Source organism: Dendrobates tinctorius, unplaced genomic scaffold, assembly GCF_039654945.1.
Source record: "Dendrobates tinctorius isolate UK_male_01 unplaced genomic scaffold, ASM3965494v1 ptg000016l, whole genome shotgun sequence".
NCBI classification, from domain to species: Eukaryota; Metazoa; Chordata; class Amphibia; order Anura; family Dendrobatidae; genus Dendrobates; species Dendrobates tinctorius.
The window spans coordinates 46,261,733-46,275,648 of NW_027361684.1; the positions used below are offsets into that span (position 1 = coordinate 46,261,733).

At 39.4% G+C, this 13,916-nt stretch overlaps 1 protein-coding gene across 2 annotated transcripts in view; it reads left to right on the plus strand.

Annotated features, from left to right (window-relative positions):
• The window catches only part of LOC141080531 (4-hydroxyphenylpyruvate dioxygenase), a 95,283-nt gene that overhangs the window by 62,902 nt on the left and 18,465 nt on the right, over positions 1-13,916 (plus strand). For both annotated transcript variants that reach the window (XM_073565790.1, XM_073565791.1), the window contains exons 7-10: positions 5,852-5,941; positions 6,246-6,352; positions 7,604-7,681; positions 8,971-9,133. In XM_073565790.1, the coding sequence (XP_073421891.1) occupies positions 5,852-5,941; positions 6,246-6,352; positions 7,604-7,681; positions 8,971-9,133 (438 nt within the window). The remainder of the gene's footprint in view (positions 1-5,851; positions 5,942-6,245; positions 6,353-7,603; positions 7,682-8,970; positions 9,134-13,916) is intronic.

Here is a 13,916-nt window from a genome sequence, read left to right on the forward strand (position 1 = left end):
AGGGCAGAGGTTAGTCGAAAGTCATTTGCAGAGCGCAGCGGTCGGTTAGGCCGATAGACAGAAATGAGGGAGGAGATGTAAGGGGGTGCCGCACTGTGGAGAGCTTTGTGGGTGAGAACAAGTACTTTGAATTGTACCCTGTAATGAATTGGCAGCCAGTGTAACGACTGGCGAAGAGCGGACGCGTCTGAGAAACGATTAGCCAGATGGACAACCCTGGCTGCTGCATTAAGGATAGACTGGAGAGGGGAGAGTCGAGTGAGAGGGAGGCCAATTAATAGAGCATTACAGTAGTCTAGGCGGGAGTGGATCAGGGCGACAGTGAGAGTTTTTGTTGTTTCCATGGTGAGAAAAGGGCGGATTCTAGAGATGTTCTTTAGGTGTAAGCGGCATGAGCGGGCAAGAGATTGTATATGGGAGGTGAAGGAGAGATCGGAGTCGAACATAACACCCAGACAGCGCACCTGCTGTCGGGGTGTTATTATGGTGCCACCCACAGAGAGGGAAATGTCAGATTTAGGGAGGTTAGTAGATGGTGGGAGCAGAAGAAGTTCAGTTTTGGAGAGATGTATGTACGTATGTACGTACATGCTATACATGCATCACAGATACAGAGACTGCTGTATATACGTCACATGGACACTGACTATTGTATACATTGCAGTAGTCATGAGACACAGACTGCTGTATATACATCACATAGGAGACACAGAAACTGTTGTATATACATGCAGTCTTGGTGTCTCCTGTCTGATGTTCCAAGCAGCCTCACTGTGTTCTAGGGATGTATATACAGCAGTCATAGTGCATCCTATGTGATATATCAATCTGTGTATCCTATCTGATGTATATACAGCAGTCTCAGTGTCTTCTGTCTGATGTACATAGCAGCCTCAGTGTATCCTATGTGATGTGTACATAGCTATGCGATTTATACAGTGATCAGTGTCTATGTGATGGATATACAGCAGTCTCTGTCTACTATGTGATACATGAGTAGCAGTCTCAGTGTCTCCTATTTGATGTATACAGCAGCCTCAATATCTCCCATGTGATGTATATACTGCACTATCAGGGTCTTCTATGTGACGTATATACAGCAGTCAGTGTCTCTTATGTGATGTATTTACAGCATTCTGTGTCTCCTATGTGATGTATGTACAACAGTCTCACTGTCTCCTACGTGATGCATTTACAGCAGTATCAGTTTTAGTGTCTCTTATGTGAAGTGCCTACAACAGTGTCAGTGTCTCCTATGCGATGTACACAGTCACAGTATGAATCAGTGTCTCCTATGCTGTAAATGCATCACATAGGAATCACTGAGACTGCTATACATGTAACACATAGTAGAAACACAGACTGCTATATATACACATCAAAGACACTGAGACCACTATATACATTGCATAGGAGACACCGAGACTGCTGTAAATACATCACATAAGAGACACTGTGACTGCTGTATATACATCACATAGGAGACACTGATAGTGCATTATATAAATCACATAGGAGATATTGAAGCTGCTGTATACATCACATAGTAAACACAGACTGCTATACATTCATCAGAGACTGCTGTATATACATCACAGACACTGACTACTGTATGCATTGCATAGGAGACACTGACACTGTTGGGAACACATCACATAGGATACACTGAGACTGCTGTATACACATCAACACATCACATAGGAGACACTGAGACTGCTCTAGATACATCACATAAGAGACACAGAGACTGATGTACGTACATCAGATAGTATATGCTGTGTCTGCTGCATACATCCCACAGGACACTGTGACACGAGAAACAAGGATTTTCAACTGCCTGCTTCAAGATGTAATCTAATGTTGCATGTGCTGCAGGGCTCAGTAATGTACATTACACGTTCAGAAGTATATGCTTCATGGGCACACTCTAGGGAATAAGTAAAGGGACGGTGACCAAAGACTGTGGCACTTAGGAGTCTTCCAGATGGCCAGAGCAAAATATGTAAACAGCCCACGAGTCAGAGGTTCCCCACCCTTGCCTTAGAGCATGATATTTTATTATTACTGATGGACATGACACCACATGGCAAACTTTTGTACTCAGCTGTACTTTTTGATATTTGCTTGGGAACCTCGTAACCTTTATGAACCAGGACTGCTTCCACTCAGAAGAACGTGGTTCGTCTATAAATTTGATATAATCATTCATTTCAATATCCACCATGTAATGCTACACCTCCAAGACATTGGTTGCTGTGGAAAATGTCTCACCCCCATGTCGCTTCTCTTTGCAATAACAGCTGATCTGTGGGTTTTAGGGAAGCCGAATCTGCATCAGTTAGCTTACCGTTGTCATAGCTCTCATAGCAAGAGAACCCTTTAAGCATTGTAGATAACTGCTTTTAAAACAGACTTTTAACCTCTCCTGACAAGTCTGCTGTACTATACATTTGTATTCTCAAATAATTCTACAGCTTCTTTTCATAAAAATCTGTAATGTGCCATTTCCCTATTATTCCTCTTGAAAATTATTAATAAATTGTACCCTAAGTGTTATTAGTGGAGGGGGTGTCCTAACATAGTAATATATTATCCAATCAGTGCCGAGAGTGGCAGACTGTCTGGAGACACACCCTATTAGTAATGGGAATGGTAACACCCAGTTGTCAATTTATTCATTATTTTCCATGAGGAATAACAATGGCACGGCACAATATAGTTATTTGGAAAAAATGACCCAGAATTGCTATTTTTGGAGCATAGAAGTGTTTATTGATAGACATGTCAGGAGAGCTCACAGGTCCCATTTAGAGAAGTGAGATATAGGCATGTACTCTATGCATCAGTAGCGTAGCTACTGGGGGGGGGGGCCAGTGGGGTCGGTCGCTCCGGACCCCGTATTCTGAGGGGGCACATCCGTAGCTGCGGTACTGTAATGGCGTGCACAGCGCACCAATAGTTAAATTCTGTGGCAGAAGAGGGAGAATCGATCTCCCTGTTCTGCCACCCGGCTGCTATGGGCCCCTAAGCAGGCGGGGGGCCCGGTTCCGGCAGTGAGCCCCCTGCCCAATACAGTAGACTGCACTGATGAGAGAGGAAGCGTTACGCACCGTTTCCCATCATCCCCCTCTCAGCATCTGACGTCAGTGACACAGACACTGACGGGGTTGCGATGACATCACTACTCGGTACCCGCTGTCCGGAAATGTGTGGAATCTCGGAGCAGCGGAGGAACCAGGAGGAGAGGTGAGTATTGGATTTGTTTTTATGGGGTGCATTATACTATAGAGTCTGCCTATGGGGGGTGCATTATACTACAGTATATAGAGTCTGCCTATGGTGAGTGCAGTATACTATAAAGTCTGCCTACTGAGAGTGCAGTATGCTATAGTCTGCCTATGGGGGAAGCATTATACTGTATAGATTCTGCCTATGGAGAGTCCATTATACAGTATAGAGAATGCCCATGGGGAATGCATTATACTATAGAAGAGTACATTGTACTATATGCAGCCCTATAGGGGGTGCATTATAAATTATTGAGAACTATCTGGTGCATTATACTATATGGAGGCTATCTAAGGGGTCATCATACAATGTGGAGATTACAGTGTGGGGGTCATCATACAGTGTTGGAGCTATTAAACAGTTTGGTGGCTACTAACGGTCAGTATACTGTGTGAGTGGTACTTTACAGTGAGGGTTCATTATACTATGTAGAGGGTAAGATTCGGGTCAATATTAAATGTAAAGTGGGCACTTATTGTTTTAGAGGAACACTGGTTACTGTGACTGTCAAAGGGGCACACAGGTCATTACTGCTTTCTAGAGGGAAAAATGTGGGCACTGTTTTCTAGGGCACTTGCACAGGGCATTAATATATTCTAGAGGTTTATTTTACCATTTAGAGGACACACAGTTCCACACAGCAGGTGCAGTAATAGGGACTCATACGGCAGCAGCGGCTCAGTATTGGGGTATCAGTAGGATAAGGAGTTTGTGCAGGTTGGGAATGGATGGTGATGGGGATGGAATATGAGAAGTGAAATATGTCTTTGTGGTAATCTCTGCAGCCGAGTCCTGGCTGGAGAAGGTGTCATGCCGGTCTGGGCCAGTTGGAAAAGTGAACGATTTCATCAGAAAGAACGTCAGATGTAAGTCACCAGCTATAACTGTGCTGTAATCTCTTATATATTTGCAGGACTGGTATCTATCACTGACCATATGGCGGTAATATCCATGTTGGTCTTATATAGAGGATATTTTCAGCAACAGCGCAGTCATCTGCTGAGGTTCTCCTACATCCACTATTAGACTGGGGTCACACATGCGAGAAACTCGCACGAGTCTCGCATCTCAATACCCGGCACTCGGGACCGGAGTGTGCGGTTGAATGTATTTCTATGCAGCTGAGCGCTCTGGTCCCAAGGCCAGGTATTGAGATGCGAGACTCGTGAGAGTTTCTCGCATGTGTGACCCCGGCCTTAGGCTGCGTCACCGAGTTGTAATCAAGGTTACCTGGTTATTGGCCCACTCAGAAGTTTTGCCCCATCCTGAAATCAAAACCCTAGCTACGCCTCTGCTATGCATTAAATAGTGAACCGCCATAGCGTCAATGCTCTGGCGATGGTCAGGATTACCGTGCAACAGCAATGAGTAATACAGCATCGGTTTAAAAATTAAAAGAGACATTTAATAGACATCTTGTAAATATAGAAGAGTGGCATACTGTCTGTAAACATGTCTCCACTAATTCTTATATACATATGTTACTGGAAAAACGGCGTGTTAATAAGAGGGCAAAGAGGTGGGAGGCGAGTCCTTACATTCACGTACTATGCAGGGAAGGACAGTCTGGTATGTCATAGATGTCTCAAGGTTACAGCAATAAAAGGCCTCATTCACTTGTAATTTTGCTTCGTGTTTATTTATCTCACATAGTTTAAAAATGCAGAATTGTCGCTCTCAACAGAATATTTGTGTTTGGAAAATATTTTTCTTTTTTTTTGGCCCATCTGAATGATTTTTTATATTACGGTCAGAACTGGATAAGAAAATGAGTTTTCATATAATAGTCTATCAGTAGATTAAAAAATACTTTTTGCCACTTAGTGATCCAATCTACCCAATTTATTGATACACAAACAGTATATAACTATACGATGGGGAGCCGTTTCTTGGAGTAATGTTTTGCACTTTCTTATTTTGCACTAAATAAATCTGAAACAATATAAGGAACGAAGACATTTTAACTAGCAAGATCTGATGCCACTTTTTGGTGAAAAATATTATATTGGAAAGAAAGTGTGCAGGCGTCAGAGTTTTCCTATCAAAAGTAGCACAATAGCTGGCATCAATGCCCACGCATGCCAGAATGCCAGCACAGACCATACATCTTTTTCCCCACTTTCTGCATCTATTTCTATATTATAATCAATGTCGCCCAAACCAAAGACCTCATATTATAATATATTAATGTATCATGATTATGTGCCAGTTAGTAGCCGTCTTTTGACTATCTTTTCATAGTTTCTATATTCTTGTCCTGCAAATAGTTGAGCCTTCTATATTTTCAAGGAATTTTTAATACGTACAAAATAATCGTTAAAAACAATACAGCAAATATACGGTAAATCACATCAATAACAGTCATTCAGCCATCTCTGAGTTTCGCCATAATGGCTTCGTCTGGGGATGGCACCTTAATTCCACCTCCAGCATCCCCATCTGTGTATAAAAAAAATCATTGACTTTAAATCAACTGCATTTCTATAGTTAGACTTTACGACAAGACATTATTTTTCGTGATCTTTTCTAACTTTTTGAACCAGATGTCTTTGTTTATTTAAAGAAAGCAAAAGAACAAGGAGCTGTCGTCGTTAAAGAGCCTTGGATTGAAGAGGATGATGGTGGCAGAGTGAAATATGCAGTGATACAGACGGTAGGTTGTGACTCTCTTCAGGGCTGATTGAATTATCAGCTTCTTTTCTGACACCAGATATTATTGAGATCTACTGGCTGTTTCCCTTTTCCCCCAGGCTCTGCTTTGTCCAGTGATTAAACTCTATGGCTTTGATCACTGACTTTCGTCTGATGAGCCAGTTTTCCCTTCTGACAGTGACTGGGAGGGGGGACTTCATTTCACTTCCTAGGCTATTTGCCTGGAGCAAATTCTTTCTAGGAGTAATGATAGAACTGGTAGCTGTTGAACACACATGCTACTATTTCACTTTTTTCTCTTGCAGTATGGAGATACTACACATACCCTCGTTGAATACCTGGGGCCATATCAAGGTGTCTTCCTCCCAGGTTTTAAAAAGCCTCTTTACAGTGATCCACTGTTACCTTCATTGTGAGTGAGACTGGTAACATGTATAATATTACTAAAACAACACAAAAAGATTCATAAAAAACCATTAAAAGGCTCTCTCTGCGCACACACACACACTACATGGATAATCCCAGAATTATTGAGTTTGTTGCTTATGTCTTGTTCATTTGTCATATGTTCGATAAAAAGATGTTCAATTTAAAAAAATTTAAAAAAACAACTATACTTCAATCCTGGAACACCCAGCAATGATACCTTTGTGGTCCCCACCAGTCTTTGTTACTTTCCCGAGAGTGAAGCTATCTCTGTATGAACCAGTGAATCACTGGTCACGTAGGTTGTGAGAACAGGACCTGGATGCAGTGATCACTTGGATCTACTTGATGTCTTTGTTCAAAATATTCAAGGGAAGTTAACAAAGACCAGGGGCAACCAGAAGAACATCCGTGCTGGAGCTACATGAGATTCAATGGGTTAATATTGATATTTTTTTATTTTGCCATTTTTATATTACAGCATTTACCAAGAGCTATAAATACCATAATATTTAAATAAGTTTTCCAAAAAAGGGGCTTGTCAATTGTTTATTGGACATTTAGTGGTTAAACAAATTTAATACATATACATTGTCTCCTGATGGTCAAATCAACTAAAAAGGGGCCATTAATTGTATTAAAAGGTAATCTGTCACCAGGATTTTACTACCTCATCAAAGAGCAGCGTGATATAGAGGTAGAGACCCTGATTCCAGCGATGTGTAACTAACTGGGCTGCTTGACAAAAGCCTTGATTTATCTGCTGCAGATCTACCAGTTTTCCTAATGCTAAACGCTCTATAACAACAGCTCTGTGTTCACTGTGCATAGGCAGAAAGCTGCAAATCAGTGGTGGGGTTATACAGAGCTCATGAATATGGTATACAAATCCTCTAGTGATAATCTCCAATAAATAAAACAATGATTTTATACAAATTAAAGTAAGCAGCCCAGTAAGTGAGACATCACTGGAATCAGGGTCTCTGTCCCTACATTTTGCTACTCTCAGATTATGTGCTAACGCTTTGGCGACGGATTTGCTTTAATCGCATGTTACCTGTTCCAGTAAAACTTTCATTTATCATACTGCAACGCAAGTTAATTTTGTATTCTTCTATGATTTCAACTACATAAAAAAACAAACACTGATATAACAGAGTCAATATTTTCATAAAGTTCTTGCTATATCAGAAATATTGTGTACGACATTAGTGAATAATGTTTCTTTTTCTTACAGACCATCAGGTTGCCTGAACTTTATTGATCACATTGTAGGAAACCAACCTGATAATGAGATGGAGCCCATTGTGAACTGGTAAGAACATTTTTTTAACCAAACTACAAAGGTCTCTCCACATTGCCATCCACTAATTCTGCAGCATAAAGGCATTATTTATTTAGAAGCCTGGCTGTTTACTTCCAAAATCAGTGCCACACCTTGCCACATACTTTCTAAGGGCTCGCTCACTGGAGCATATAATATGGCCGAGTGCTATTCAATGTTTTATCGGATATCACTCGGCGCAATGTGATACTATGGAGCAGTGCAGATCAGAGATTTTTTTTTTTAACATGCCGATTGGTGGCTGAGTTTGGATTACGCACACCATTACAAGTCTAAGGGTTCGTGGGAATCATCAGACTGCATTTGGAAGAATGTAGACTCATCACAAACTTGAACAACCCCTTTAATGCTCCTAACATAAATAAAAACAAAGTAACCCTTAACTTGTCAAATGGCAGAACACTTAAGATACCCATATATCAAGCGACCACAACCATCAGTACATGGTACATCAGTTGTAATGCCAGGTCAGACCTATGTACATTTGTATTGCATGGACCTACAATCTCCAGTACCTTCTTAACAATAGTAAGGAAACACTGGGAGCTGTTGCTATCAGTCATCATCATGCTGCAGCCTATACAGGAACCACAGTACTGATGAGAATTAGTCAGTAGCACAAAGAACATCCACATCCAGGTACCTTATACATAGATGATGTTGTCTCCGGAGTTGATCTCTTTCTTTTCTTCATCTTGTCCAGACGCTATGATGACTTTTCACAGCCACAGCTTGTCTCTGCAGACTTCAATCTTCTCCGAGTCTTCTGCAGCATATCCCCACATGATGGCCTTAACAATATCAGTGTCATTACAATGCTCCTAAGTAAAAATGTCTCCCCTGCGCTGGGCCCCTGAATAAGTAATTGCATAGATTTTTCTAAACATGCAAAAACACAGAAATAATTATAAACTCCATACGCAATTAGGAAAGATTGGGTTGTCATCCATCAGGAGTTGGCCCAGAAACCGATATCCAGAATACCAGGGCAAATTGCACAAGCCTTGAAGATCCATGTGACTGTGTTAAATTAAGTGTCCCATCACTGTTGTTCTTGAGTGCATCATCTAGGAGCTTAAGTTGCTGGAATCCGAGTCCTTTAAGAGCCTGCCAATCGCAGGAAGGTGTCAGCTAGGTAACAAAGCTGACCCCTGCCGCATATACAGTGGAATCATCTCCTGATGGATTCAAATAAGTATATATATTTATCGTACTGAATAAAATAAATAACACATTTAAAAATTTCTATGTACTTTTAGGTATCAAAAGTGCCTGCTCTTCCACAGATTCTGGTCTGTAGATGACAAACAGATTCATACAGACTACAGTGCCCTGCGTTCAATTGTGGTGACAAATTATGAGGAGACTATAAAGATGCCAATAAATGAACCAGCTCCTGGGAAGAAAAAGTCACAGATACAGGTAACAAATGTTTAACTGATGGCATATCATTAGTGGGCTATCAGCTGTTATCAGCCACAGTAATGGCCAGAAGTACCATAATCGGCACAAATCTATAGAGAGTAAGGCCTCCTTCACAAGTCCTGGTGATTCCTGTACAGGAAAAAAACAGTACTGGTGAGATCCGTGGTCAGTGTATCATCTCCATGTATGTATGTGACATCCATGTATCCATTTGGTGTCTGTGTGTCACATCAGTATGCTATCCATGTGACATGTACCGGCACCTGGGAAAAGCAGTACAGTTCGTGCTGATCCCAGGCACCGGTTGCTGAAGGAAGCGCTCGTCTCCTGGTCGCGCAGAGACAATGATTGGAGTTGTATTCAGCACCCGCTGTGTCCCTCCTGTGTAAAATAAATAATTAAATTTAAAAAAAATTGGGCTCCCTCGCAATTTTCATAACCAGCAGAGGGAAAGCCCATGGTTGGGGGCTGATGTTAATACTCTGGGACAAGGGACAATACCCCATAAGGTTCCCAGGCTACTAATAATAGTTCACAGCTGTTTGCGTAGCCTTTACTGGTGAATTTACTGGGGACTCCAGAAAAGATATGACATAGGGTGCCATTATAAATTCAAACCAGCAAAGGATAAACAGACAGCTGTGGGTTGATATTAATAGCCTGGAAAGGAGCCAGAGATATTGCCCGATCCCAGGTTACCAAGATCAGCCCTCAGCCACAAGATGCACCAAATCTGGCGCTTAGCCTCTGCTCTTCCCACATGCCCTGTGGCGTTGGCAAGTGGGATAATAGGATTGGGTTGAGCCCACGCCATTTAATTCATTATTTTACACAGGAGGTACACAGCTGGTGCTGAATACAACTCTCATCATTGTCGCCTGGTCTCAGTGCGACCAGGAGACAATGATGAGAGCTGCCTTCAGCAGCAGGTGCCTGGGAACAGCGTGAACTGCTGTACTGTTTCTTCTTAGGCGCCGGTACGTGTCATGCTGCTGACACACGGATGTCATCAGTGTGCAGATATGCGGCACACAATTTGTCCGTGCTGCTGATAAAATACAGACATGTCTGCCTGTCTGTTTGAAAATCCTGACATTTGAGCACAACCATAGAATACAATGGGTGTGCGTGTCCATATTTGCAGCCCTTTAAAAACACCGCATACGGACATGAAATACGGACGTGTGAAGGTGGCCTAATAAATAGGAGCTGAACTGCAGTACCTAGGAGCAGCTACTACACTGTGTACAGGACTGTTCTGTTTTGGCTCTGTTACTATTTACATTGGGCAGCCACCGGAGCTGACTACAGTTGATCAGCAGAGGTGTTGAACAGCCAACAATCTGAATTTCCATACAATACATTTGGTGGGAACACTTCTTATGCTAAAGGTAAGCTTTCTAGCAATTCCTTAAAGGGGATCTGTCACCCTTTTTGTAAAATAATGCATATCCTGTAAAATACTCAGGACTAGTTACCAGATATATATAGTGGTTTATTTGGATTCTTCCATCAAAGAAAGGTTATTACAGAAAAACAGGTGAATAAAAATAGGTGAAAGAGAAATTGTCCATAGTTCATACTCTGAGATCCCACATGGCAAAAGCAACATGTATTCTTCTTTCTCTCCGGGATCTCACATGGCAAATGGCGTCTGTCTCTCTTAGGCTTCTTCGTACTAAAGTAACATACCAGCTGTTATGTCATGTCATGGCCCAGCACAGAAGACATCTTCGTGTCTGTCTCTCATGATGGTGAGGGAAGAAGAGCGACCTCTACAGTTAGCCATGAATTATATACGTCTCCTAAAGCACATGGTCTCTACATATATGGAGCTGTCTTTCTACCATGAGCCAAGCTTAAAAATAGCCTATGTCGTGTAAGCTAAAGCAATGTACAGAACTGAGTCTTATAAGAAATTAACGGATTATTAATATTTAACAATTCCCCCTTTTGAGGGAGACAGACATTAATTGGAACCCTCAAATATAACAAGATCTTTTTTCTTTTCTTCTTCTTTGACAAAATAATTTAATATCAATAACAATAATAATATCAGATTACCGTTATAAGTACTCAATGACATAATTGATGTGAATTCATGTTATGGTAAGCCGTGAACAATATTCATATAAAATATGTATAATTATACTTCCCTAAGTCTAAATTGAAGCATCTCAGGTCCAGTCATCATCTGATGTCATCTGGTCTTCATTTTGATGTCTTCTTCTTGGTTCTTTTAAAAACACAGTTTTTCTATAGCATATAGATGTTGTAGAAATTGTGTTGTGTATCAAATCAAAGTCCATAAATTCAAATGTTAATACGAAAACAAAGTCTATGCAGCTTTAATATCTGTGTAGTGTCACCTTTAAAAACCTGGGCTTACATTGGCTCGCCTTGGATATTCTGGAATCCTCCATCGGTACTGGTCTTTGAACAGGTGTGACGTCTTTGGTCAGCAAAGCAAGGGTTAAAATGACTCTTCCTTGCTAAACATAGCACCATAACCAGTCCTTGTCCTAATGCACAGGACATATGTCAGGGTTGTAGCTTCCTGACAATTACCTTATTGTTCACCAGCTTTACATGGAAGCTTTACAGGTGATTGAAAACTTCTGGAACTTGATAAGAACGTGATAACACAGTTCACATCAGCATCGTAGGATCATCGTCCTCTGGTTGTCAGGTTAGACACTTTAATTGTGACTGTCAGTGGTGGATACTGCACTTGTAATTAACACAGTCTTACTGAGAAGTCATAGCTTTGTTACCTTCTGGGACTTCTGGATCGCGGCATTCTTCTTCTTGCAACTGATAAGAATCAATTTTAATATGAAGTCTTTATTAACGTAATTTCAGTATCTTGCTTGAAGTCTTCATTCCCTAGTCTATACCAAATCCGGTAATTTTCCTATCCTATAATATCACAGCGTACCATAGCAATCAGTAATATCCATATAATTATTATCAGAATTTGTACCATATATAGATTTCAATGTTTGAAATATTAAACCAATAATAAGTGATAATACATTATTATCCATATTTTTTCATGTGATAGAACATTTTTATGTCATAGGTGTAATTACCTTTTTCAACCCATAGGTGTCACTGTGTTTTATGTAATCAGTGTTTTCATCTTTATTAATAAGGAATATATTTATTATACTAATAATATGTAGGAATGTATAGCCATGAACCAAAATAAGAATATATGAGTGAGCGAATGAATAAAAGAATTGTTGCATATAACTCAGAAGTGAAACATTTTCCTTAGTAAAAGAACCATATAATTGCTATATTTAATGAAGCAAAATTCTATAGTAGATATTACTTTACTATTGATGAAAGAAAAAATAAAAATGTAAGAATTAAAAATAAAAATAGAATAAAAAATTGAGAATTAAAAATAAGAATAAGAATAAAAATAAAAATAAGGCCTTTATGTTGATGCAGAGTAGTTATGTCTTCAGTGACATATACCCTTAATATTTCCATGATCTGGATTATTTCATAATTGTCATAAACTTGTGTTACCAAAATATTCAAATCATGCAACTTTGCATGTAATTCCTCTTAGTGTAAAGAAATGACTCTTTATAATACTTATTATTATACCCAATACTTATACCATTGTACCTTATTAATATTTTTTTCCTATTAAAATGTGTGAAGAAGAGGTATTAATCAAATGTGATGATGTAGTCAGGATCAAAAACATATTTTCCCCCTTAATACCAAAAAATATTGTTCTATGAAATAATTCATTTATCAAAACCAAAATTAAAAATAATTAATTTATAAATTGTGTAAATATTATACTTGCTTATACCATTATTTGTCTGAAGATGTGTAACCATTAAAATTAATTTGAATATCATAAAATTATCCTTTGGAAAAATTAATTTAAATGTAGTTTAAGATTAACACACTTGGACAGAGAAGGAAGGTCCACTATTCCCAGATGCAGCTGGTGAATACCAGGCTCTGTGCTGGTGCCTGTTTAAAAGAGCTAAAGCTGATAAGGAAAGAATAGATTTTCTTCATAAACTATTTTTTGTTGTGCGATTGCACTTATCCACAATTAACTAAATCAAGAAATAATTACTATAGAAATACAGAAATATATGTTGTATAGATAATATTTCATTATATATCCTAATAATTTATCTGATCTGCATATTTCTCCTAAAGATAAAAGCTTTTGGGGTTTTTTTTTTTCTCTCATGCATTCAGGATCCTGAGGCCTCACAAACGTATCACATTACTCGCTCAGCAGCTGCTCATACACTCAGTCACTGTCACTAAGACTGTGTCACATATTAAGTTTAAACCAAATACCTCACATACGAAGGTGTGATGAATACACGTATTTTAACCCAAATTATCCTAATTATCAATGCATTGTAAACTATTTAAATTTAGTCTTAATATTTCTTTGAATATTCCCCACATGACATAAATATATGTATATGTATAGCTATACTTGACATTTAGGCCTAGAAAAAAATTCCATTGGTTTGCAAAAGTTGAGACCCCCTTAAAAATTCTTTCCCTAAGGAACAGGGACATAGTATACTGGTATACTTGTATTATTAGAACAAGGTTCAAATTTCCCTGCTGTGGTTGTCATTCGAACCATGCAGAAAAGCACACACACAGAACACATTAAAAAATGCAATTAGTTATTTCCTTTTAAGGGTTAGATATATATATCATGCAATTATTGCAACTTCCTGTGTAAATAAAGACATAAATCCTTGTAAGAGAATTTTTC